The 27,810-nt window shown below is 38.0% G+C and overlaps 1 protein-coding gene across 1 annotated transcript in view; it reads right to left on the bottom strand.

Moving 5' to 3' along the window:
- Nucleotides 1–1,875: 1,875 nt before the first annotated feature.
- The window catches only part of LOC150106096 (uncharacterized), a 138,891-nt gene continuing 112,956 nt past the window's right edge, over nt 1,876–27,810 (bottom strand). Inside the window, exons 10-12 of the mRNA XM_090394629.1 lie at nt 21,596–21,661; nt 20,242–20,337; nt 1,876–2,428 (exon numbers count right to left, since the gene is read on the bottom strand). Of these exons, the coding sequence (XP_090250755.1) occupies nt 2,093–2,428; nt 20,242–20,337; nt 21,596–21,661 (498 nt within the window). The 3' untranslated portion in view covers nt 1,876–2,092. The remainder of the gene's footprint in view (nt 2,429–20,241; nt 20,338–21,595; nt 21,662–27,810) is intronic.

The following is a 27,810-nucleotide window of genomic DNA, read 5'->3' as shown; positions in this document are numbered from 1 at the left end:
TTTTGTGATTAAATATTCATGAAGGGAAATAAATCTAATCTGTAATGAATGGGTTAAACAGTAGACTTCACATTATTACATCAAACATTGTGACCCTTATAATAATGATTATTATTAAGAGAGACCTCCAGGGAGTCAGACTCATTGAGGGAGGCCACATACTACACACACACACCAGCTATCATACTTATTCTTGAATTCATTCACACTGCTTACATTCGCAACATCCAAAGGCAATTCATTTCAATCACGCACCACTCTCTAAGAGAAAAATCTAGCCCTCACACCTTCTTGGTGGTCTTCATTCTCAGCTTCCAAGGATGCCCTCTCATTCTTTCCCCACCCTCTGTAAATTGAAATCCTGTATGACCTTTTCAGAAGTTTGTAAGTCTCAATCATATTACCCTCTTTTTCCTGTTTGCTAGTGTCTGCAGTCTACAAATTCTCAATCTGTCTCCATAGTCAGTATTCCACAATCCTGATATCATTTTTAACGCTCTTTTGTACTCTCTCTCCAATATATCAGAATCACAATGGAAACCAGACCTGCACACAATAGTCCAAGTGAGGTCTTATCAAGGCATTGTAAAGAGGCAAAATAACATCCTCATCTTTACATTTGAACATTCGTTTCAGCATTGCAATTATCTTTTGAGTTGTATTTGCAATCATTTGCCACATGGGCCTCTAAACTTCCTATCTATTAACACTGCAAGATCCCATTGAACTGACACCCATTTTCCTATGCCCACAATTCCAGCCTATTCAAATCATTCTGCAAAGTACTGCATATCAGCAGCATTTCTGATTACCCTACCTATCTTCACATCATCAGCAAATAGCTGTATGTCGCTTGTCAAATTCCTCCCAATATCATTAATGTACAGATTGAATAACAGTGGACCAAGCATTGATCCTTGTGGTACACCACTTGTTACCTTAAACCTTGTAGACTCAGATCCCCCATATACCGCTTTCTGATATCTGTCAGTCAGCCATCCTCTTATACATGCTAATATTGTATAACCCAAAACCATTTTCTCCAATTTATGCAACAGTCTACCATGCTGTATTCTGTCGAAAGCCTTATCAAAATCCAAAAGTATCATGGTGTATCCATTCCCCTTGTCTAGTTCAATGGTAACACTGGTAGATGTTTCAATAAAGAAGGAACATGCCATAAAATCTGGAAAATACCAGCAGGATTTAGTAACAACAAGAGGTTTTATCATGATGTAAGCATGTTAAAGAAAAAAAATTAAAATGGAATTTTTCAGATATAGATGTTGTCTTCATCAATGGCAGATTACCTAATATGTATATGCCTAGGGCCTCAAAAAATTAAGAATTTTTTGCATAGCAAAAAAGATAATATGCCTCTAAAAATTTAGTGAATGATTATAGTTTAGGGAAGACTCATTTAAAAGATATCTATAATGTTTATAGAAAATGGTACAGTTAATATGTTAAATTATGATAAAATTATAGACTAATTTACAGATTTAAAAGCACGAAAGGTAAGATTATAAGTTGTAATACTAACTAGACAAATTAAATAAATAATTATAGAGAAAGAACTTATTTAAGGATTTTGTCTTTTTAATATTTAAAAAAAAAAAAACTCTTTTACATACAGGGCCTTATAACAAAACTGCACATAGGGCCTCAAAGGAACATAATCTGCTACTGGTCTTCATAACTCAAGAGCATAGCACCTTTATTAAGTCTAAACTTAATTTTATTTTTGTTTTTTTTTCACAAAAATATAACTTTAAATTATACTATGTGCAACTGCACACATAAATATCTATGGAACGTATATATTTATGTTCAAATATTTATGTTTAAACAATGCTTTGTTCAAAGCAATGTTCCCACAATTAATACGTGTTTATTATTCTCACCCTCTACACCTAATAGTGTACTAATTCTACAAGAATGTCAGAATCCTACTTGCTTTCAGCTGATGAAGATATCAGTTCGTAGAATTAAAACTCTTGATCAGCCTTTTGTAGAAGGCTTGTTTCCAAAAATAAACTTGATAAAGAGCACTCAATATTAGTGTGGTGTTGACCTCAAAGCAACCACAAGTTCATTGGCATTTAGCTTGAGATTCAGAGATAGTACACACAGGACAGTCACTGACAGCACAGTTTATCCAGTGGTCAATGATCAGTTTAGAAGAGACACAATGTGGTATAAGACAGGAATTTCCTAACTGACAGGTACTCATATGGTTCAGTACATTTCTCATCCTTCGACAGAGTGGAAGAGAGCACCACCGTACCTTAGTAGCTATTGGTGCTTGCAGTTGTCGGCATTGGTGAGCATGAAGCAAAATTCTCAACTGAGCACTGAACAGTTTCTGATTCTCAAGATGATGTGATGTAATGGATGTATTTGCTCTATTAGGCAAAAGTTCTAATTTCTGGAAAACAAAACAAAACAATGACAAGATCAGAAATTCATTAATGAATTTATTTATTGTAACAAATGATATATAAAATAAGATTTGCTTTAGTGAGCATGGCAAGATCCTCAAAGTAAATTTCTGTGGTGTGCATTCATATCACACATGTACTTTTGTATGTGGTGGATTCCGGATTATTACTCTATTAGTTTTCTCATGTTTTGAGAGAGATACATTCAAACACATCATACCTGTTGGATAGTTTAAATATCTGCATATGAATTCATTTGTGATACTGTTAAGAAGAAATCTGTAATGTCCATCATAAGCTAGTTTTATGTGGTTTATTTGTTTAATGAAATAAGATCTTATTCTTTGCTACACCAGAGGATGTGCATTACATTTCTGGCTAGCCTCAACTTTTTTGATAGAGATATTGTGGACAACATATGTCATCTTTGTTTGTTGCTAGCACACTTTATTTTGTACGGGAAGCAAAATCCAACTTACATTTTTTTTTCAACACATCCTTGGTGTTCTGTCATGTGGAATTCCAAGTGGCTAGTTTAGATTACAACATCTACTTCTTGAGTGACATTTGCAGTTTAATAGTCTGGGTAGATATAGGAATATATCAAATGGATTTGAAGGCTACCTTTATATCATTGTTCTAAATCAACATGATTTTCTAATGTTGTCGTGGGATTCCCCCCCCCAATTTTCCTCATTCGTCCCTTAGCACAGGTTGAGCCCACCAATGAGGAATTTTATGAATTTTTGACTGTCATGAACATGCATGGGCAGGTTTGCCTGCCCATGCATGTTCATGGGCAGGTTTGCCTGTTCTGAGGGATGAAAAATCCGAGTTACTGGGTGAAAAAAAAAAAAAAACCCTCTATCTCTGTATGAGATCGGCTAACTCACCTTTAGTCAAAGAGACCTGATAAAGCTTCCTCATGTCATGGACTGGAACTGAACCCAGGTCTTTCTGACCAAAGGGCTTCATCTATACTGACTGAGCTACGGAATTTCTCACGATTTTCAAATTAACACGTTCGCTGCCAACTACGAGTATACTCGTAGTTGGTAAACCAGCTACACAAGCCACTCGTATGACGCTAACCACCGGCAACGAGATTACTGTACTGACCTTGAAGAAGTGAAAATGCTTGGCTTGTGGAGCTAGCATCAAAACTGTGTATGCTCATAGATGGTATATGCTCTGCACAAGCCAACTACGAGTATACTCGTATCACGCTTACCCGCGGCAACGAAATTACCGTACTGACCTTGAAGAAGTGAAATTGCTCGGCGTACGGGAACAGACTATGCCAAAGTAGCGTGGCAGCGAAAGTGTTAATGAGACAGATGTATGACAGCATTAAAGCTTATCTTTATTTCTAGTTGTATTGGCCTTTCAAAGCTTTCCTGTGAGATGGAAGGTTTTCCTACGAGAAGAAGATTTAGGTGTCTTTCTCTTCATAGTTATTTGGGGTAGTTGCACCAAGGAGGTCCAGTTCTTTGTTTCTTCTTGTCACTTGAAATATGTGCTTTCATTGTTATCCACTACTACCCAGTGTAAGAAGATCTTGCATTAAACCGTGTCTCATTAAATTAAACCACATGAAACTATGATACAATGGAATTTGCATCTTTCATGTTCATAGCAGTATACCTTAGTGGTAACCAAGTTGAACTACATTAAAGTCCATTGAGTAATTGGAAACACACACACACACACACACACACACACACACACACACACACACACACACACACACACACACACACACACACACACACACTTAAATGGATAATATTTCTTATCCATTTAAAGCAGAGTTGTATAACATAGTGAGGACAAGAAAAAAAAAAAGATTTTCCACAGATAAACATATTTTAAAACTAAATAGTTATACTACAAGCTATCAAGTTTCTCCTAAAAGCAAGGGTATAAGAAAGACTTACGAAAATGTTCAGAATGGAAGTTGGTTACTACATACTTTATACGTCCTCCACACAAAGAGGTACAAGAACCTATTGTTCTTCTACCTCTGCATGGCATGTAAATTTACCAATGTTCAGCAAGAAAAAGTGCTTAGTTTATTTTAGCAGGCAGAGAAAGATATTTATATGGTGTATTATGCCAGGAGAGGCTGGAGGTAAATGCCAGAAACTGAGAAAAAAAGTGTATCGACATTTTTCTTGACAAGCTAGCTGGAGGTTTCGTAATTATTGGAAAACAGATTATAAGAAAGGCTGTTCCAGAGGATAAAAAGTAGGTAGAAAAAAGAGAAGCAGATTAAACATCCGCTATTGTACTAAAAAAAAAAGGAATTTTAAGCAGCTTCTGCTCTTGTTTTAACAGGACCAATTGAAGATAGCGGCTTGAACTTTTGGTGACCTGCCCATGGTAAGGTGACGTTATTCTGCCATGGACATGCCGAGGAGTGAGCTATTGCTGGTGAAGGAAATACAGTCATGCCAAAAGGCTACGGGTTCGAATCCCACCGTGGGCATGGATGATGCGATTGTCTGTGAAAATACTAGTGGTGATGATGGGTGATAAATGGCATTGTGTGGGTGATGATAATAGTTGCTGTTCATTGTGGTTGGTGGAGACAGTTGTAGAGTGGGTGCCCTCCCTCGATGAGTCTTTGGACTCCCTGGAGGGGTCATGTCAGAATAATAGTTCATGGGAGTATAGTTCATGGGAGCAGTAACCATGAAAGTACATGTAGAGGACTCAGCTGAAACTCTGCACTAAGACTGAGGTTGATTTAAGTCAGAGAGGGAAGGATATCATCTATCAGCTGAATTGTTCTCCTCAGGTCAGCATTAAGGATTTTTTGGGAGGGTTTTTGAGGTGGTCCACCTTGAATGTGTGAAACGTATCCTAAGAATGAGTGGACTTTAGGATTTGCATAGGATTATTAGCTGGATGAGTGTAAAATACCAATCTTCATCAAGAAAAAGTGCCTAGTTTATTTTAACAGGCAGAGAAAGCTATTGGTGTGATGTATTATGCCAGGAGAGGCTGGAGGTAAATGCCAGATACAATCCTGTATGGTATTTTTTTTACCATACAGGTAATCTAGCTTACTATCCAATTACATAATGGGGGGGGGGGGTTTGAATGAAGGAAGAGAGTTTTTGCTAAGCAGACTTTGATACCAGACACAAAATTCCTGTAAATATCAAGGGTGAGGTGATATTTCAGCAAATGTTTCTCTAAACCTTTCTGGTGGTAGGTGATGTAGGTCAAGACAGCCATGATTTAGATTGGCAGAATCAATACTGATGGTCTGTGATTAACTGGTGAGCCTCTAGGTGGAGGATTGAGGTAATCGTAATTGTCACTAGTTGGATGGCAGGCTTTTATCTACCTCTTTTGGAATAGATTGGATATAAGTTTGCTCCTTTATGTTGCTATAAGTGCCAGTGTTGAATATAGAAAATTGAAGAGACAAGAGAGGGCATATGTTAGCTGTGAAGCACGTTTGAGTACAGTTGGAGAGATGCCATCAGGACTAGATGTTTTCAGTGTCCAAATTATTTCACATTTTTCTTGTGTCTTTTTGCTGAAAGGCTGCTGGAGGAATATTGTGCTCAGTTACTGGTATGGTAGAAGGAGATTTGCCAATGTTATCTATGAAGGAGTTGGAGTGAAAGGACAATGCAGGAGGATGAGCTTTTTCTTCAGGTGCTATAACAGTGTTACCATATAGATGAGAAGGAGATGGTGGAAGCACAGATCAGCAAAAACTGAGTCTGATAGCCTTTACAACAGCTTCCATTTGGACAGGAGGCAAGTTTACTGCTGTTGACCTTGTTAAATTGGATTTGCTGATAGTTTTTTACATTTATTCTGTGCTTCAGCATATTATTTTCATGTCAGCAAGGATAATTTCTCTGACTTGCTCAGTGCAGGTGTCTGGATTAGAAATATAGAAGCAGTAGTTCCAGTGGTCATCCCACTTGGTACCTTTGTAGTGTCAAAGGACAAGACTGGATGCGGTCAAAGGGCCTTTCTGTAAAATGGTAAACTTGTACATGATTGTGGTCTGAGTTGCTGAGAGGAGAGGTGACCTCTATGGTATATCTGGAAGAAGAATGGTTTAAAAAGATATCAAGAGCATTGGTGAAACAGAGGGGTTATCAGGAATTAGGATAAGTAGAAGTATGATTTACATTAGATCATTGATTATAGCAAAAACTTATGATTCGTTTCCAGCTTGATTTGTAGTGTTGGAGCAGGGAGCCAGTTAGAGTAGCATACAGTGAGATCACCTAGGTAAGATGACTCACTGTTTGGATAGCCAGATTTCAGATGGTCTAGTTTTGTGGAGAGAAAGGTGAAGAGGTCAGAGTGGTTTTCAGTTTGGAGACCACTAAATGCAGCAGTGTGTGTGTGTGTGTGTGTGTGTGTGTGTGTGTGTGTGTGTGTGTGTGTGTGTGTGTGTATTGTGTGCGCATGCATGCACACACACACACACAAATTTTCTCATCTTCCGGAACATCCAGTTCCAGGTAAGGTTTGGTATTCACTATGTGGGTAATTCTTCTTTTTCCAGTTATATGGGTCATAAGTGAGCCAAGCCATTGAAATACCTGAAACATCCAGGCTATCACTTTTGTTTAGTTTTGGTTGATAAGCATTTCAGCCTTCCTTGAATTTATGTTCATACTACATTTTGGTCCAACATAAGGAGTGGGTGCCTTTCCAGTCATATTTCATATACATGGTCATTATGGAAAAGACCTGCTTTTCAATAATGAAAGTACGTGAAGGCCATAACCTTCATGTACTTTGAAAATGAACTCATTAGCCTCTAAATATAAGCATTATCCAAGTCGAGATGAACAAGGCAAACAATGTTTGCATGAGATGTGCAAACATTGTTTGCTTTCACTTGTATAAAGGAAGAATAGTTTCTTGGCAAGCTTAATATCTAACCAAGTGGAAAAATTTTTTTACACCCTTTAATGGTACATATGAATTTGATGATTGATTTTACCCTGTCAATATGCAAATGATTTTTCTCTTATTTCATAATAAATTTAACACAGGGAACCTTTTTATTGAAGCAATGGGACTAAATACTATCAAAATAAATAAGTGGATTTCATATTATCATCACCAGACACTGATCAGATCACACTTAAGACTACTGTTCTTAAATCTGATCCCCAGGATTTGAAGGAGATAAATTAACTGTGGAAAGGATACAGAGGCACATAACAAAGATGGCTTCAGGACTGTACAATGTCAGTTATGAGGATCGACTAAGTGAACGTGCACTGCAGCGTTTAGTGCAGTCCAGTTACAGGGAGTTCTTTCATTGAAATGGGGAGTTCTTTCACTTGGTGGAATGGTGGGAAAGAGTGAAGACAAGGGACCATCCCTGGAAGTTACGAAAGGAAGCTGTGAACAAGAGGGTGAAGAGAGTTTTTTTTGCATAGAGAGTGGTTGAACCGTGAAATGCATTGCCTGAGAGAGTGGTTAGAGCAAGAACGGTCAATGAGTTCAAGGAGTGGCATGATAAACTTTGTGTTTCCTAAGAATGACCTCCAATGATGAGTCTTTTGACTTCATGAAGGTCTGGATAATAATAATAGTATTATCAAAAGAAACATTGTTTTCAAAGCAGTGGAAAATTTCTCTGTCAATAATAAGAATGAGCTGTTGTGTTTGTTTACTTCCCATAGTAGAACTGTTCAATGAACACTTTACTGAAGTATTTCATCCTGGAGGAGTCAATTTTAATGCTAGAGGGATAGGGCAGGTTCGAGGTTTAGAGGTAGAGGAGAGTGTGTCAAATACCGAGTACTCTGGATGTCAGTAAAACTGTGGGACTGGATGGTATTTCACCACAAGTTTTGAGAGAATGTGCTAGGGAACTGACAGTGCCTTTGACCTGGCTTGTCAATGAAAGTCTTGCTGTGGGAAAGGTGCCCATGGAATGGAAGGAAGGTAAGATTGCCATTGCATAAGGGTGGTAGCAGACTGGAAGTGTCTAATTATAGGCCAGTTTGTGTGTCATCAGTAGTTAGTAAGGACCACATACAGCATTAGGCAGATGAGAGTAATGTTATCTGCGAGAGTCAACATGGATTTGTGAAGGGGAACTCTTGTTTTAGCAATATGCTAGCCTTTTATGATAAAGTTACAAGAGCATTAGATGAGGGAAAGGCATATACTGCCATTTTTTTTAGACTTAGCGAAGGCATTTGACAGGGTGCCACATGATAAGCTGATATTTAAGTTGCAGCACATGGGTCTGGATGTCATATTGATGAACTGGATTCAGGATTGGCTGTCTGATAGGTATCAGAGTTGTGTATGGTGGGGCAGTTTCAAGGAAGCAGAGGGTTGCAAGTGGGGTCCCACAGGGCTCAGTACTGGGACCTATATTGTTTAACCTCTATATCAATGACACTGTCAGTGGATTGCAAGGGGATATTCAGTTGTTTGCAGATGATGCAAAACTGGGAAGGATTATTAGTAATAGTGCAGATGCGGCAGCCCTGCAAGAGGATTTGAATAAGCTAGATAGATGAGCAAATGAATGGGGATGCTGGTTTAATGGAGCAAAATGTAAAGTCTTGAGGTTTGGGAAACATCGATGGGACACTGCATACTCTATGGGAGTTAAACTGGAGGAAGTAGGTGAGAGATGGTTCTGGGGTTGATGATTGCTAGAAACCTGCAATTTAGGGGACATATTGCAAAGGTGGTGAAGGTAACACAGAGGATTGTTGCAATAATGAGAAGGACACTGACCTACAGAGATAAAACAGTTATCATTCCATTGTATAAGACCCTGATCAGACCACACTTGGACTATTGTTCTTGGAGTGGAGAGAGTGAGAACGATCAATGAGTGGTATGATAGACTTTGTGTTTCTTAGGAAGGACCTCCCACGATGAGTCTTTTGACTCCATGGAGGCCTGAATAATAATAATAACAATAATAATACAAATGCTTGAAGTGTAACAAACAAAAAAGATGAAATGTTTGCACTAATTGAGTCTGTTCACCCAAAAATTGTTGGAAGAAGTGAGACATGGTTAGATGGGAGGGTATGATGTGTTTCGTGAGGATAGAAGGGATAAAAAGGTAGGGGGAGTGCTATTGATGATAGAGAAAGAGTTATGCCTATACAAAGTAGAGATGCAGGAGTGAAATAGTACCACGGTTTTGAGGCAGTAGGGTGTGAGATGGAGGTGAATGGAATGAAATACTTGGTTGGATGTTGTTATAGACCATATAATGTGGATGGTAGTGACTATGAAATGCATAATAAAATTAGCCAAGCAAATAAGAAAAGAGTGATCATCATGGGTGATTTTAATTATGCCAATATAGACTGGAATGATGAGATAGCAACTGAAAGTAAAGAAAATGAGTTTGAGTTTTTGAGGGATAACTACCTCAGATAGTATGTAACAGAGGGCACACAAGAATTGAGGGTCTTGAATTTGGTCATCTCATCAGAGGATGCAATTATAAATGAGGTCTCAAATCACCCACTAACTGGTGAGAGTGACCATGAGGTGATTACCTGAGTGGTTGCCAGCAGTGCGAGGACTTCTGTAAGAAAAGGGTGGTGATTATGAAGAGCTCAGGAGACAGCATGCAGGTGTAGCATGGAATGATGAGTAAGCTAGAAAAGAGATCAAAGTTGGGAATAATCATGAAGAGTAGAGAAGATGTTGTGGCCTTACAAGAATACATGAATAAATTGAGTGATTGGGCACGGGAATGGGATGCGAGTTCAATGTTGCAAAAGTAAGGTTTTAAAATTTGGAAAACAAAAATGGCATGCAGAATTATGCTTGGTGAGGATATATTGTTGGAGGTGAAGGAAATAACAGATCTTGGGGAGATAGTGGATAAGGATCTGAAATTTAGGGGGAGAACAGCCAAAATTGTGAAGACAACACAAAGGCTTCTGGCAGTGATGCAGAGGATACTGACTTGTAGAAGTAGGGAGAATCTTGTTCCATTGTATAAGGCTCTGATTAGGCCACACATGGACTACTGTCAGATTTGGTCACCTGGTTTTCAGAAGGACGAAGAGATGTTGGAAAGGATCCAGAGTTGACTAAGGTAGTTTCCAATCTCTGGAATATCGAATATGAGGAAAGACTGAGAAGATGCAATTTGCAGAGTCTGGTGCACAGGAGGAAGAGGGGAGATATGATAGAGACCTACAAGTTAGTAAGGGGTTGTTATAGGATCAATACCAGAGAGGTTCTACAGAAAATAGTGATAGATCAGGGCAGAACCTGAGGTCATCCCTGGAAACTGTATAAAGAGGGTGTGAATAGGGGAGTGAGAAGCAGGTTTTTTTTCATGCAGAGTTGTGAATGATTGGAATGACTTGCCTGAGAGTGTGGTGTCTACAGAGAATTTGAGTGTGTTTAAATCAGGTTATGATGAGCTGTGTGTATGATAAAAGGACCTCCCAGATGAGTCTTTGGTAATAATAATAATTAACAAGTTCCTAGATTCGATCATTCCTGAATGAAATTCTTTCTTCACTATATTTTCATGTAGTAGAATTCAACTACACTGAATACATACAATTAAATTAAAGCTAAGGATAACATGACCTCCCCACCTCCCTAGTTTTATTTAGCGCTGGTCAGGATAAGTGAATTAAATTGTCCAAAAGGATAGCCCATTCTTGTATGTATTCCAATTCTGTTATGTAGATGAATTCTATAATATTAGGAGGGGTTACTGGTGTATTAACACAGCCGGTTGGCCACTCCACTTCTGCATCCCCTAAGGGTGATATTCATGACTGTAAACCATATGTTCGGGGGCTGGTTTGCTTGCAGGATGAAAACCCTCCAGATAAACTGGTGGAAAAACCCTGCTGTCCATGCCCAAGACTGGCTAACTCGGCTATGGCTGAGGAAGATCCTTAAGCTTCTCATGTCGTCAACGGGAATTGAACCTAAGACACTCCTTCACCAGGCATATGGTTGCGAAGCACATAGCCACTAGGATAACCGAGTGGACATAATATCATATAATAAACAGTATAATATCTATAATATAATAAAATATATTCTAAATGTGTCAGAAAACAATCAGAAATGAAATTATGCAATAACTCATCAATAACGGCAGGTGAATATTTGTTCATTTGTTTTGTTTTTTTTTTTGAAAAATTTAAATATGTTAATATGGTTGAATACTCATTGAGAAGAAAAATTTCATGTTTGGTCCTTTATAATACTTTGTTTGCCAATGGAATTTCATTCACAAGTTATAATATAACTATTTTTGCAACAGTTGTTTTTATTTTGAATGTTACTTGAAAGCAATTCATCCTGAAAATGAGATTAAAAAAAAATTGAAGATTGGCAACCCACAAGGAAATGAGAATTTCTGTGAAAAGGAGATGTCCAGCTCAGGAGGGTACAGAAGGATAACTAACTTTAAATTCTCTTTTTTAATCCTGAAGTGAAGTAGGCAGAGCTCCTTTAGCCCTAAATAACTTAAAATGAGCTTAAGTTATGAATTAATCTGAGATTTTCAAGGAAAGAGATCATAGTAGAAGAGTGTTGCCATCTGGTGTCCTAAATTTTTAATGGGTATATTTTGAAAACAGTGAGAGATCTATTGTTGATTTTTCAAGCTTGGATATATCAGTGCAGTCTGATCAGTTCAGGTTTGGACGATTTCACAGAATTTTCACGTTTCAAGGAAAATGCGATCAAATTTGAACTTGCTGGAATGAAGAAGATTTGTCCAATTTCGAACAACTCTGTGCCTAGTGCCAGCTAGCAAGGCGAGGGCGAGACTTGTAAAGATTCCATGTCATTATTACATGACACCTCCATGGAGTCCAAAGACTCATCGAGGAAGGGGTACCAACTATACAACTCTCCATCTCCATCACATACAACGATCTGCAACTACACCAATGGAATCTACTGCTCACCACCACCACCACCCATGCCGGGATTCGAACCCAGCGTCTTTTGGCTGGAGAGCGGATACACTAACCACTCGACCAACCAGGATGGCAAAGCTGCTGCTGGGTTAAAAACCCAAGTCTGAGAAATAAGAAAAGCTGACTTTCTTGTGCTAAAGATCAACTAATTTGGAACTGGCTCAAACTTAAAATAATCTAGACTCGGACAGCTTAGTACTATGGAAGCAAACTCCATTCCCATAGCTACATAAGTGCTAATATAATTTTGCATTTCTCCTGAAGAAGCAGGTAGTCAACATCATCACCAAATTCCTGACATTTACCCTCAAGGGGTGTACAGGATATGCTAGTGCTACATGAAACTTGCATCATTACTAACTTCCATTCTACAATTTTGTCTGTTGTCTACTTCCGTGTTTCATTTACCACTAAAAATCGTGCATAAGTAGCTGAAATGTTTTACTTGTTCTATAGGTTCTCCATGCACAATGTAGTTGATATTTTAAATGCTTCTGCCTATTTTCATTGTCTATGTCTTGTTATTGCTGACCTTCATACCATATCTATTACAACATTTATTCAATTTAGTCAGGGAATCTTGCAGACTTGTAGCAGATTTATTTAGAAGTATAACATTTGCATAAAGCAAAGGGCTGAGATTAATATCTCCGATTTTGATCAGGTTTATAACCACTTTCCTTCATAATGTGATCCATAGAGTATAACATAGATGAATAACAGAGGGGGATAATGTACATCCCTATCTGACACCAGATTTAACATAAAACCATCTTCCTGTACATCCTTCAATTCTAATTGCTGACTTACAACTCAAATAAAGACTAAGTATTGCTGGATATAATGTCACCTTGACACCATACAACTGTAGCATTTTGAATAGCTTCTCTCTTCCCTGGCACCTTGAAGTATACTTTTTCCAGATTTTCCATGACTTTTGTTTAGCTAGTTTTACACAGTGTTTAGCTTTCTTACATTTGTCTGTATTTTCTAAGAGCACAAGCTGACTTATTTGCCAGGAACTTTTGATATGCTTTCTTCTTTTCCTTCACTGTCTCTTTAACTTCCTGTGTTTACCAGGGAGTTCTGATTTTTCTATCCTTGCAGACAACCTCACCAGATGTCTCTCTGGCTGAATCAACCAGGGCTTTCTTCAAGGCTTGCCAATGAATCTCCAAAGTTTGGTTCGTGTTCTCAAACTCTTTTTTTCTTCAATAATGTTTATGTATTTTAGTCTACAGTTCACATCTAAGATCTGCTCAACCTTTATTCGCTTTAAAACTTTCTTACATGTTCTTCTTTTCAATATAAAATTCAATTTTATCCTGTTCAAGAGTAAATGTGATCACTTCCAATTTCAAATCCTCTGTACACTCTGGTGTCCTGCACCAGGGAGAAAACATCACTACCAACAATAACGTAGTCAATGAGACGTTTCTTATTCCTTGCCTCTTCTCTCCATGTGAATTTGTGCACATTTTTATGTTGGAACATTGTGCTAGTAATAACCAGTCCATGTCCTGAGCAGAAATCCAACATTTTTTTTCCAAAAATATTCTGGAAAAAACTTTTCCCAGAATATTTTTGTATGCCTAACAATCATCTGTACTCTGCTATTTAGATCCTCAACAAGGACCAACTTTTCATTTTTCATCACGTCAGTTGCTTTCTCTATCTTCTGTGTTACCAAAGGCACAAATAAGTTGCACTGTACAGTTCCTCATTCTGATATCTGCCTACATGACTGTGCTTTATATAGCTTAGCAATCAAGATTAACTTCATATTTAGTGTTGAATACTATGGCTACTCCTTTTCCTTGATTGTCGTTACTTGAATATAACATTATGTATTCATTGGTCAGAAAGATCATAATTTTTTGTTATCCCTATTGTGTCAATATGTTACTTATCCAATTCCTCAGGTAGCTCCATTTCTTTGCCATTCAGGCTCATGTTGATAGTACCGATCTTGAACTCTGGTGATGTTGAATTAGGGTGTGTTTTAGGATTTGTTCCAGTAGCTGACTTTTGGTTTAAGCCAATAAGAACACAATTTCGTTGGCTGAATCCCAAATTGCCAGCCCATCCTCATTCATTTGGCATCTAGGGAAATATCTAACATGGTGCACCATGAAGGTGATGATTGGACATTAGGTCAGAAGTCCTAGTTGTTCTCGCATTCCTTTAAAGGCTATGTGGATGTCTCCTCTCAGTTACACAGCTTTGACCCTTAAGCATCCCAAGAAGCATGTCATATATCATATACATGATTTCATTTATGTTCAAACTCAAGTTTGAACATAAATGAAATCGATACACTACCCTAGTTACTACATTACTGATGTTCAGTAATGTAGTAACTAGGGTAGTGTATCGTAGGTAACAGCAATATTAAGCATAAGGGCATGGTCTTCACTATTTTTATTATTATTCAGGCCTCCATGGAATCAAGACTCATCGTGAGAGGTCTTTCCTAGGAAACACAAAATCTATCATACCACTCCTTGAACTCACTGACTGTTTCTGCTCTCACCACTCTATCAGGTAATGCATGCCACTGTTCAACCGCCTTCCATGCAAAGAAACCACTCCTCATTCTCTTGCTCACAGCTTCCTTTCATAACTTCTAGGGATGGCCCCTTGTTATCGCTCCTTTCCAATTTTCTGCCAAGCAAAAAAATTCCCCAGTGTCAACCCCTGTAACTCCCTCTCTCAACATTTTAAAATTCTTAGTCATGTAACCTCTCATTCTTCTATCTACCAAACTCTGCACATTCCCTCAGCCGATCCTCATGACTAACATTGTACAGTCCTGAAACCATCTTTGTTATCCGCCTCTGCAGCGTTAACTGTGGATCAAATTTGAGAACAATAGCCTAAGTGTAGTTTGGTCAGGGTCTCATACATGGAACTATAGCTCTTTTCTCTCAAATCTCTTGTCTCCCCTACTTCCTCCAATCAAGTATGCAGCTACCAATCAATATATCCCAAACTTCAAGATTTTACATTCTGCTGCATTAAACCAACACTCCCATTTATTTGCCCATCTGTCTAGTTCATTCAAATCCAATTTCTTTATATCAATTCAAGTCATTGATATAAAGGTTAAACAATACAATTCCCAGCACCGAGCCCTGTGAGACCCCACTTCTAACCTTCTGCCTCCCTGATAATACTGCTCCACCATACACAACTCTCTGATACCTATCGGACAGCCAATCCTGAATTCAGTTGACTAACCCATGTGATGCAACTTAAATATCAGCTTATCAATGTGGCACCCTGATAAATGCTTTTGCATAATCCAAAAAAATGGTAGTATATGCTTTTCCCTCATCAACTGCTCTCGTCACTTTATTATAAGAAACAATCCATGTCGACTGTTACAGATAACATTACCCTCATCTGCACAACACTGTATATGGTCCTCACTAATTTCTCCAAGATCCCAACAACCACTGATGAATCAAACTGGCCTATAATTAGACACTACCACCCTTATGCAATGGCACTATCTTACCTTCCATACAATCTTTGGGTACCTTTCCTGTAGCCAGAATTCCATTGAAAAGCAAGGCCACCCATGATGAAATACCATCCAGAGTACTCAGTATTTGGAACACACTCTCCTCTTGCACCTCTAAACCTTGAACGTGCTCGACCCACTCTAGTATTAAAATTTACTTCTCTAGGATGAAATACTTTAACAAAGTGTTCATTGAACAACTCCACTATATCCTCTGCATCAGTCACTATATTCCTATTTTTATCCCACAATGTCATTCTTCCACAATCATTTCTCCTCCTGCTGGCCACACAGCTATAAAACTCCCTAGGATTTTCTTTGGATCTTAGTGCCATTCTCTTCATATTACAGTTTTGCCTTCCTCAACATACTAGTCACGCTCCTGGCCTGAGTTTTATATTCTTCATGCAATTGTTCTCCATCCTCTCTCCTTATATCTCTTCCATAACTTCTTTTTCACCTGCAGTTCCTGTTTGATATTATTTTTCATCTACTTTACTCCAAATTGTGTCTTCTTCTTCACTTGTGGAATACAGCTTACTATTGCTGCTAACAAATATTCCTTCACAATTTCCCAAGCACTAATGATATGCTGGGCTTCCAATTCCACCCTCCATGGAACTGCCCCAAGTTGATATCTAAGATTATTATAATCACCTGCTATATAATTCAACATATGCAATTTTTTTTTTTTTTTGATAATCCTGCGCATGTCTATTCATCTTCCAAGTCAAAACCACATGGTCAGTCTCTCCAACTAAGGGGAGAGATGTCATCTCAGTTATTATCAATTTGTCTGATGATATGACCAAAAACCACTCCTCACCCTCTTCTCCTCCTCACCCTCTTTCTCACAGTTTCCTTTTGTAACTTCCGGGGATGGCCCCTTGTTATGACTCCTTCCCGCTGTTCAACCAAGCGAAAGAATTCCCCAGTGTCAACCCTGTAACCACCTCTCAACACTTTACAAGTCTCAATTACATCACCCCTTCTTCCTCTATCCACCAAACTCTGCAGTTCACACTCCTCATAACTAACATTGTATAGTCCCAACACCATCTTTGTACCCTTTCCACAGTTAATTTATCCCTTGAAATCATGGGGACCAGATCTGAGAACAATAGTCTAAGTGTGGTCTGATCAGAGTCTTATACAACGGAATGATAACCATTTTATCTCATTAGCTCAAGAAGATTATATTTAATATACTGCCAGATATTTCGGTTTGTAAATAAACTACCATGAGTGGCTTGACAGGAAACAGTCTTTCACAAGGTAGAATACAAAGAATTAATCACTCAAAATTAGAACGAGTCGCATGATGTTACATTGCTAATCATGATATCATTTCACTGAAGAAATGCAAACAGAGTACAGAAATAAATTACATGTATAAATTCACGATGTCATACAAAAAACCTAATTTATAAAATTATATTAATGATGTCAGTAGACAGATGTAGCATCTAAAAGAGAAAAAAAAAAATGAACGTGTTATTGGGATCAAACTTTCCCATATTTTTGACAAGGATATGCAGTCATTCCGGTTCAAGTTATGGTATTGAAGGAAGGCCTCAGCACTTTCTTTGAACAGGTGTCCAAATTTATATTGGCATCTGTATAGAAGCCGAGTTTTAGACCAGAGAATGTTGTGGTTTGTCACTATTCCGTGTTGCACCAATCTGGATTTATCGAATTTGTTGTGAAAAATATAAGATTGATGCTCTTGTATTCTTTTTTCTGTAGAGCATCCAGTTTGTCAAAAGTAAAAAAGATGGTAGTTACATTGAACTTGGTGTACACCAGGAAGAGATAGTTGAGCATTTATCTTTAGACAATGGGAAATAGGCGGATATTTTATTGATAGGAATATAAGTAGCTATTAGATCATATTTCATCAGCATTCTTGAAATTGGTTCTGAAATTCCAGATATATATGGGATTGGAACTCGACATATAGATTCTTTGTTGTTTTAGTTTGAGGGATTCAAACAGATGTCATGTAGTTCTTTCTGTAACTGACGGGGAGTTGAACAATTGGTTCTAGATAGTCGAATTAAACATTTTATGATTCCTGTCTTTTGAGAAGGATGATGAGCAGATTCTATGAGAACGTAATGTCCAGTAAAAGTGGGTTTTCTGTAAACAGATGTTAAAATACCTTAATGCAAAAATGTTGTCTATACATCTAACCCAAAATGAAGATTGTGGGTATATACATGAAAAATGGATGTCTTCTAAATGCTCCAAATAAAAGTTGGCTAGAGCAGGAGAAAGTGAACTTTCTATGACAATTCCTTCTATGTGCTTGTAGATTTTGACACATGAAATACTCGTATCTTAAATAAATTAAAAAATTACATTTTTCAATTTAAGAAATTGGAAGAGTTTTTCAAAAAAGATCAAGATTTGCGATTTCAATAAGTTCACTAGATATTTGCCTATGCAGTAAGTAGGTGAATCAATACAGTCTACAATAGGATGCAGAGGAATGTCTGTCTTGTGGATTTTTGGTAGACCATAAAACCTAGAAAGTCTTGCAAAATGAATTTTTAACCTTTCTATAGCGACTGTATCTAAACTTAACTACAAGATCACTCAACATACCAGTTCTTGGTATGTTGAGCGATCTTGTAATAAAAGAGAAATTTTTCTTTAGTAATTTGAAGAATCCATAATTACTGTCACTTTTCCCTTCTCTGCTTTAGTGATAACAAGGTGACTGTTGCTTCTTAGGGAATGTAGAGTTTTCTTTTCAGATAGAGATATGTTAGATGAGGCAAGCTGGGCTTTAAGTAATGTGGATGCAACTCTTTTTTGAAAAACTCTTCTGATTTCTTAAATAAATTAAAAAAATGTCATGATAGTTTGTAATTTTCAAACTGAAATATCTGGCGATACAATAAATATAATCTACTTGTGCTAATGTGTTGATAATTCTTAATTATCATACCTGGGCAACAAACACACAATCTTTCTTCTCTGTTTTTTTTTTTTTTTTTTTTTTTTGTACAACCTCAAGCATGAATCTCGGATCTCTCGCCACCCAATTTACACTGCCTCTCAAGTAATTCGTGCCCACCGTCACAATAATCTCATCCACCCATTTACCCCACTTAATTGCCATAGCCACACTTTCTATCGTTCCTTCAGGCAAACACTCCTCTTGCACACCACGGATCATCGAGTCTCCATACATCAAACCTCTTATCACTGTTCCTTGATTGCTTACCTGTGTCCCTCTCTCTAATTTAACCCTTTCTCTCTGTGTTCCCCTACTTACCTACCATCACTCTATACCTGGTTCCAGCACTCCCTCGCATTCTTCTCATTCCATCTCTGAATGTTTCTATTCTCTCTTCTTCTATTGTTCTCATAACTCTCTCTCATTCCCTCTCTTCTACTGTTTATATTCTCTCCTCCTCTGTCATTTCCAGAACTCTCACTCACACTCTGATTCACCTTGCATTCATCTCTTCCATTCGCCTAATCTCATTTCACATTTCTCTTTTCATTCCTGAGACATTCCACCTCATCTATCTCTCTGCAAGTTTGCTTGCCATTCATCCTCCCAATTAAGACCATCTCCGAAAGCTTCAATCGTTTAAACTTTCCACTCTTATTTTTTCATTCATATTTCACTCGTTATTCTCACCCTCTATCATCACACTACTTATATCTCTAGGTTAAGATTCTCCCACGGCTGATGCAATGAAGTCAGTTATGGTATTATCTAACTCACTAAGTTCTTCCCATTGTTTACATTTTGTGCATATATATATATGTACTCCCCCCCCCCCCTTCTCTCTCTCACCAACCACATATGCAACTACTGGAATGCATATATACCCCAAGCACCGCATGCCACAAAATCCTGTAGTATGTTATGCAAAAATAGTTCTGAAATGGAGGAGGACTTGGCAACACGCCATTTGAAATTTGAAGGTGGTTGCTGCCAGCATTCAAATAGTGCCAGGGAACTACTACAACTAAATGCTAAATACTCTACTATACTATGTTGTATGTTCAACTGTAAGCTAAATTTACTTTTGCGATACTATAAGTATAGTATCGCATAATATCGCGTACATATCACTTTGTTCAGCATATAACTACGTGCTGAACAAAGTGATATGTACCACCTTGTTTTTCATTTTTATGTAGAAAATCATATGCTAATCATAACAAATTTTATAGTAAAACATTTCATCTAGCATAAGTGAAAAAAATGTTAAAGTAAAGGGGAGGGGAGAAAGAGAGAAACATTAGCAAAGAAACCACCCAGAAAGTAGAGAACTATTTGTGAACCAACATTTTTAAAATCACCCACCAGATTATAAATGGCAATATCATAGAGAAGACCACTAATTCGATTTTCAGTTGCTCTCATTTTCTCTTTCAAATCTTTGTTTTCCTTTTGAATTTCCTATGAAAAAATAAAAAAAAATGGTAGTTTGCATCACTTAAATGCAATTAAAGAATTTAAATTAGTTTGCCAATTTAATAATAACATTTAAACTTGTAAACAATCAAAATAAAATCATCATCAAATTCCTGAAATGTACCCCCAAGGGGTGTACAGAATATGATAGTACTACATGAAAAATTTATATCATTACTAACTTCCTATCTACAATTTTTCTCCAAATCAGTCTGTTACTTGTCAAGACTCCAACATTATCAGATCTTAAATTTCTATCGTCTAAGGCACTTTGTACCATATCAATCCACCTATACCTTGGTCATCCTCTAGGTCGTTTTCCTGCCAACCTGGCAGAGAACACTTGTTTTGCTAATCTTTCCTTGTCCATTCTGTTTAAGTGACCATACCACCTGAGATTATCTCTGCAAACACATTCCTGAATGCTGACAATGTCAAGTTCTTTTCAAATACCCTCGTTTTTAATATGATATCGCCATTGATGCCATCTGTTCACACGTCTAATCTTTCTTAGGAATCTCATATCTGCAGTCTCTAGTCTTTGGTCAAGTGTTTTATTTCTGACCTAGCTCTCAGATCCACAAGTTAAAATTGGTTTGAACACTGTCTTGTATACAGCTAATTTAGTGTTCCGACTAATTTCTCTCTTATTCCACATGAATTTATTCAATTCATATGGAATAAGAATTTCCTACCATATCAGCTTTGTTGATTCTGTTGTCTATTTCCATATCATTTCTAAGCTTCTTCAACAATCTCCAGAATATCTTACCATCTTCTTGATATTTATTTTCTATGTTCTTGCCAAAGTCCTCCCATGACTTTTGTTTAGCTAGTTTTACACAATGTTTCGCTTTCTTACATTTGTCTCTGTATTCTCTAAGAGAAAAAGCTGACTTATTTGCCAGGAACTTTGGATATGCTTTCTTCTTTTCCTTCACCGCCTCTAACTTCCTGTGTCCACCATGGAGTTCTGATTTTCTATCCTTGCAGACAACCTCACCACATGCTTCTATGGCTGAATCAATCAGGGTTTTCTTCAAGGCTTGCCACTGAATCTCCAAGGTTTGGTTCATGTTCTCAAACTCTTTGATTTTTTTTCTCTCTTTTTTTTTCATAAAATAAAATTATATCAATATTCACAACTATTCATTACTATTAAATTGCCAAAGAGAAACAAATTATCATTTAATATCACATATAGTTATGTTTAATAACTAAAATATGAATTCCTGGAAAATACCTGAATGGTGTGTTCTGCTATTCTCACTTTATGTTTCAGGTCTTCCATCTCCTTGTTTTTTGATTCCTAAAACAAAGATGTATAAATGTTAAGATTTAAATGCATAATCAAAAAAAGTTGCTTTTTTTTATGCCTTTTCAAAACACCCAAAACGAAGCAGAGCAACTCTCTAAATAACAGTTGATGGTAAGTTTTCACATTCAAAATTAGATGAGTGCATTTCTGGTATGCACAGACAGACAGTAGTCAGGTTGCCAATATCTGAGTCACTCAAAAAGCACATTCCAAAAATCTGTTAATAAGAAGGACAAAAAGAGGATGTGCAGAAATTGTCTAATTGTCAACTATATGACAACTCAACATTTTTGGAGCATTCAAAATTTTTTGTGCACTTCAAGTGTGATAGCAATCACTGAACTCTGTCATCAACGCAATTATCAGTGGACTTCTTTTGAGAGGGTGCTAGCATGCACAAATAAAGTACTAAAAAAAAGTATTAGTATTTAGAGAACTTCTTGGTGTATGTATATCTTTACTAATAACAGTTTAAGTTTGCAATACTGAGTTGTTTTTTTGTATGATTGGTGTTGTTTTTGTTACAAATTCATTGTCTTTCTTATATCTAACTATGCTCGTATCCATCTTGGCAGCTGCTAGATCTAACATTTTTCCCCAGCCCACTACCATTGAAAGACTGCATTTTAACACAGGAGGTACATGCCACATGTTATGCATGTGGCATGTACCTCCTGTGTTAAAAATGTGGCAGGTTAGAAATGGGGATGTTTATGTGAGCATTAAATGTAAACAGTGGGAAATGTAGAGTGACAATAATTTTTTCAATCTTGGGATGCAGTAAGGCAGATGTTGCTTTGGAAATAGGTAAGTGCTGACCTAAAAACAGTGCCATTAAAGGGTGAAGAGAACGTCCATGGATCTGACCTTGGACAGTGTGGAAGAGGGAAATGTTTCGTCTCATGGCTGTGATTTTCCAAATGAATGCTAGGTGAAAGCAGGATATGTGGAGAAAAATAGACCTACCAAGAAAGGAGATGGAAGGCATGAAGACTGAGTTAAGGATGTTGAATGAAGAATTAGGAGACAGGAGAGGTTGACTAGTGTGAGGAGAATAAAAAGAGTAGGTATGAGAGAAGAATGTGAGAGAATGAAAGACAAAGAGTAGGAGAAGAAACTGGAAAGTCAAGAGTGTGGGGAAGCAAGGGATAGAGAGATGAGAGGAAGAAGTGGGAGGGGGAGACACTGGAAGCTGAAAGGGTAAGAGATGCTGGTGAAAAAAGAATGAATGAAACTGTCACAATTCGAGATTCAATAATTTGGGTACTCTAAGAGGAACAATACAGTTTATTTATTCGTATTTATTATCCCCATTCCTCGATGGTCTCCTTAGGACTGGTTGAGCCTTCCTAATGAGGGATTAAGCATCTATTTTATGACTGTAAATCCGTGTGTGTTCACGGGACCAGTTTGCCTGTTCTGAGGGATGAAAAATCCGAGTTTCCGGGTAAGAAAACCTCCTACCTTCATATGAGACTGGCTAACTCACCTTTAGTCAAAAGAGACCAGATAAAGGTTCCTCACATCACTGATAGGAATCGAATCCAGGCCTTTCCGACCAAAGGGCTTCGTCTATATCAACTGAGCTATGGAGACACACAACAGTGTGTGGTAATGGTAATCAAGTGAGGTAAAAATGTAGAGGAGATGATAGTGATGGTTGACATGAATAATATGAGAGGAATTGTAAATCATGTAGCAAGAGATTTGAGATTTATGTTAAGGATAGTGAAACAGAAACATGCAAGAGAAAAGATAGTGAGTATGTTGTCTCTGGTTGATAATGCAGAGTGGAGGAGAAAACCAATGACAATGAATGAGATGATAGTGAGAATGTGTAGGAAGAGATTTGGAAAATGTGAATGCATGGAGTAACATTTGAGAATAGAAAGGAACTGTATAGGGACTGATTATATTTGAACACAAGAATTGGGAGAGATTTGCTTTTTGGGCAAATGAGTGTATTAGAGCAGGGAAATTAACTGCAGGGGTGGAACATAAGAGGGGATGGCCATGTGGAGAAAGTGGCTTGAGAAATGAGGGTGTATACTATACTGTAAAGCTAAGTGTTGACTAGATATGCACTGCACCATCTTGGAGCAGTACAGTAGATAAAAGAATTTGAGAGAAGAGAGGTCAATAGTGTAGGGGATATACTTAATAAAAAATAAAAGAAAAAATGAAGTATGCAGGGAAAGGGAGTAATAATAGCTATATGAATACTAGCAATGCACTGGAATTTGTCTATGCAAAATGCCAAGAGCATTAGTAATAAAGAGAATGAGTTTGTAGCACTGATTGACTCAGTTCTCTCCAAAGATTACTGGTATCACTTGGTAAGGAAACTTTAACAGAAGTAGAGGAGATGAAAGATCTAGGAGTGACGGTGGACAAGGACCTGCAATTTAGAGGCCACACTGCACAAGTTGTGAAGACATCACATCAGATAATGGCAACGATGCAGAGAACCTTGACATGCAAAAATAGAGAGGTTATGATTCCATTGTATAAGATTTGATCAGGCCTCATAGCGATTATTGTGCTCAGATTTGGCCGCGGGGATTTTCATAGTGATGAGGATATGTTGGAAAGGGTCCAGAGAAGATTCACAAAAGTAGTCAGTAGTCTTTGGAATGTGGAGTATGAAGACAGACAGAGAATGTAAGTTGCAGAGCCTCATGAATAGGAGGAAGGGGGGGGGAATGATTGAGACATAAGCTAGTCGAGTCAACATGGAAGACATTTTTCATAGAATAGGAGAGGGGAGTAGAACAAAGGGCCATCACTGGAAACTGTATAAGCAGGGTGTGAGCAGAGGAGTAAGTTCTTTGCATGGAGGGTGGTTGGTGAGTGGAATGCATTGTCTGAGTGTGTTGTGGGTGTGGACACATTGAATCAGTTTAATAGTTTCCAGGGATGACCCCTGTAGGTCTCTTGAAAACCAGGTGACCAAATCTGGGCACAGTAGTTCAAGTGTGGCCTAATCAGTCTTATACAATCAAAGAAGAACCTCCCTATAAGTCAGTGTCCTTCGCATCATTCCCAGAAGTATTTGTGTTGTCTTCACAATTTTGGCAATGTGTGCCCTAAATTTCAGATCCTTATCCACTATCACCCCAAGATCTCTTATTTCCTCCACCTCCGACAACATATCAATATAAAGCATAAATTCTCCATTCCATCTTTGTTTCCCAAATTTTAAAACCTTTATTATTGCAACATTGAAATCACATCCCCATTTCCGTGCCCATTCACTCAATTTATTCTAGTCTTTTTATAACCACAGCATCTTCGTTATTCTTCATAGTTCATCCCAACTTTGAATCATCTGCAAACAACTGAATATCTCCATCCAAATCTTCACCAATATCATTAATATACAAGTTAAACAGTAATGACCCTAAAACAGACCCCTGAGGCACACTACTAGTGACCTTCCTTTTCTGGGATATTGCTCCCCCATACACAACTTGCTGATACCTATCAGATAGCCTGTCTCTGATCCAATGCACTAATCTAATAATTCAATCACATCTGCTCTAGTTTGACTAGCAACTTATACATCACTCAGAAAGGATTAAAACAGAATTTAATTCTTCCTTATTTCGTCTCAGTCAATGACACATCTTCAGGGATTACAAAAAAACTAATGTAACATAAATACAAATAACACACAATACTAAGCCCAACCACGTGGGTGACACTAAAGTCCTATCTAGGTGGGGCGCCCTCTAAGGGCGGTTGTAGGTGGTATGGAATGTAAAGTGGGACATCTGGTGATTAGTGTTTCCCAAATCTTAGGAAGCTTAATGCAACCATATTTGTTAAGATTTGGTTAATTCTTGAGAGTTGCTGCTGATTCTAAGAATAGTCTCCCTCTTTTGAATTTGCTGTGGTGGAGCATGGTGTTTTTTTTTTTCCATGAGATCCTATGAGTTGTATCCAAGACATGGTCAGCCTGGCCTGTCTGACTATAGTCGTGGTTGCAGATGTATGACTTATGTTCCTCCAGGCGGATAGTAGATGATCTGCCTGTCTGTCCAAAGTATGCCAGTTTACAGGAACAAGGTACTTTATAGACTCCAGGCACTAAGAGGAGGGAGCTGATCTTTTGTAGAGCAGATAAGGGTAACAAGTTTGTGGTGGGGCTTAAATGCTGCGTGTAGGTTGTACTTTTATAAAATCTTGGCTATTTTTTTCAGATGTGCCATGGATGTAGAGTATGGTGATGGCATTTCTAAACTCTTTCTGAAGATAAGACCAGGGAATGGGGGCGGACTTGACTATTTTTTTTTAATGCTGTGATCGCTGTAGCCATTGGAGAGGAAAGTGTTGTGTATGTGGTCAAGCTCAGTTGTAAGGGCGGTTCCACTGGAACAAAGAGAGTGGGCTCTCTTGGTAAGAGTTTTAATAATGGCATATTGTTGAGCAGGGTGGTGGTGGGAGAGTTTGTGAATGTATCTGCCTGTGTGCGTGGGTTTTCTATATACCGTGAAGGAAAGTGCACCGTTGGGAAGGCGTGTAACTAAGGTGTCTAGGAAGGGTAAACAATTGTTCTTTTCCTTTTCCATCATGAACTGGATTCTTGGAATTAGGCTGTTGAGGTGACTGAGGAAAGAGTAATGTGTCTGGGCCATGAGGCCAAATAGAGAACACATCATCTACATATCTTAGCCAGATAGAAGGTTTGAGAGGAGCTGAGTCTATGGCTCGTTTTTCAAAATCTTCCATAAAAAAATTGGCAAGAGGAGGAAACCCATGGCAGTTCTCTCTGTCTGTTTGTAGATTTTGTTCTTCCAAGAAAAATAACCAGAATAGATGGCAAAGGAAAAGAAATCTAAGATGTCAGAAAGAAAAACGTTTTTTAAGAGTGTTAAGGTATCAATTAAAGGAATATTGGTAAACAATGAGGAGATGTTAAAGATTACCAATATGTCTGTTATTTAAGGTTAAATTTTCTATGAGGGTTTTGAAATGGGTAGAGTTTTTTTATATATGATGTGGAACGTCCAGTGAGGGGGGGTCAGAGAGTTGGCCAACTGTTTTGACAGTGTGTAGCAAGGGGTGTTAGTGGCATCTACTATAGGTCTTAGTGGGGAATTGGGTTTGTGGATTTTTGGTCAACCGTATATTCAGGGGGGGACAGAAAGGTTCGAGTTTTTTTGTGATTTCCGAGGGCCAGGAAGACACTTTTTTAAGTAAGTTTTTTTGCTTGTATTTTTGTGGGGTCGTGTTCTAGTGGGGTGTAGGTAGAGCAATCTCGGAGGATAATCTCCATTTTTCGATTGTATTCCGTGGTATTACCCTTATCAGCTCTGGTGATGACGATACTTTTTTCTTTTCGTAATTTCATGAGATCAGTGCATTGGGAAGACGATAAATTACTTTTTGGAGTTGAAGACTGGGTGAGGATGTTGGCGACGTCAAGTCTGATTTTGTGTGCTATCTCCGGCGCTAAGCGACAGATCCTGCATTCAACGTTGAACATCACATTACGCACCGGCACTTCTTTCAGAGTGACCGCGAAATTGTGGCCGAGGCTTAGGGCACTGACGGCATCATCGTTTAGCCTTTTGGACAATAAGTTAACTACTGTCTGGAGCAGTTGAATTTGCAGTTGCAGCTTGGCTTTACAAAGGTTCTTAAATTTCTTGATATGTTTATTTATTTATTTATTTTTGAAATTCTTTCTGTGCAGAAGCTTCCGAGATGCCAGAGAGAATAGACCAAAGTTTAGGGTTAAGTACAGTGGAGAGCTCCGATTGTAAGGAGCTAATGGCAGCGTTTGTCACAGAGAGGGTGGCACGACTAGCGGCGATTTGTTCCCTCAGTAGTGCCAAGCTGGCGTGGTTATAAATGTGGAGGGCTTTTTTGGAGTGAAAGTTGATCTTTAGCTTAACAGAGTTCGGTATTACTCTTGTATCCCGACATCTTTTTAAAAAGGCCTGCCTATTTAGTTGCCTAGATAGTCATAGTTTTGACTTACTGTATTGTCTGGATTTGCGAGCTATATCTTCTCCATGAATGATTAGAATCCGTATGTAGAGACTTAAGTGCTGTGAGGACATCATGTCCTCACAGAATCAAAACAGAATTAAATTCTGTTTTAATGCTTTCTGAGTGTTGTATACAATCCATTA

The sequence above is a fragment of the Typopeltis vanoorti genome, chromosome 6, assembly GCF_054136105.1.
Source record: "Typopeltis vanoorti isolate ZY-2024b chromosome 6, IOZ_Tvanoo_1.0, whole genome shotgun sequence".
NCBI lineage: Eukaryota > Metazoa > Arthropoda > Arachnida > Uropygi > Thelyphonidae > Typopeltis > Typopeltis vanoorti.
Note: the sequence above shows the minus strand (reverse complement) of the source record. Positions and strands in the feature narration are given on the sequence as shown.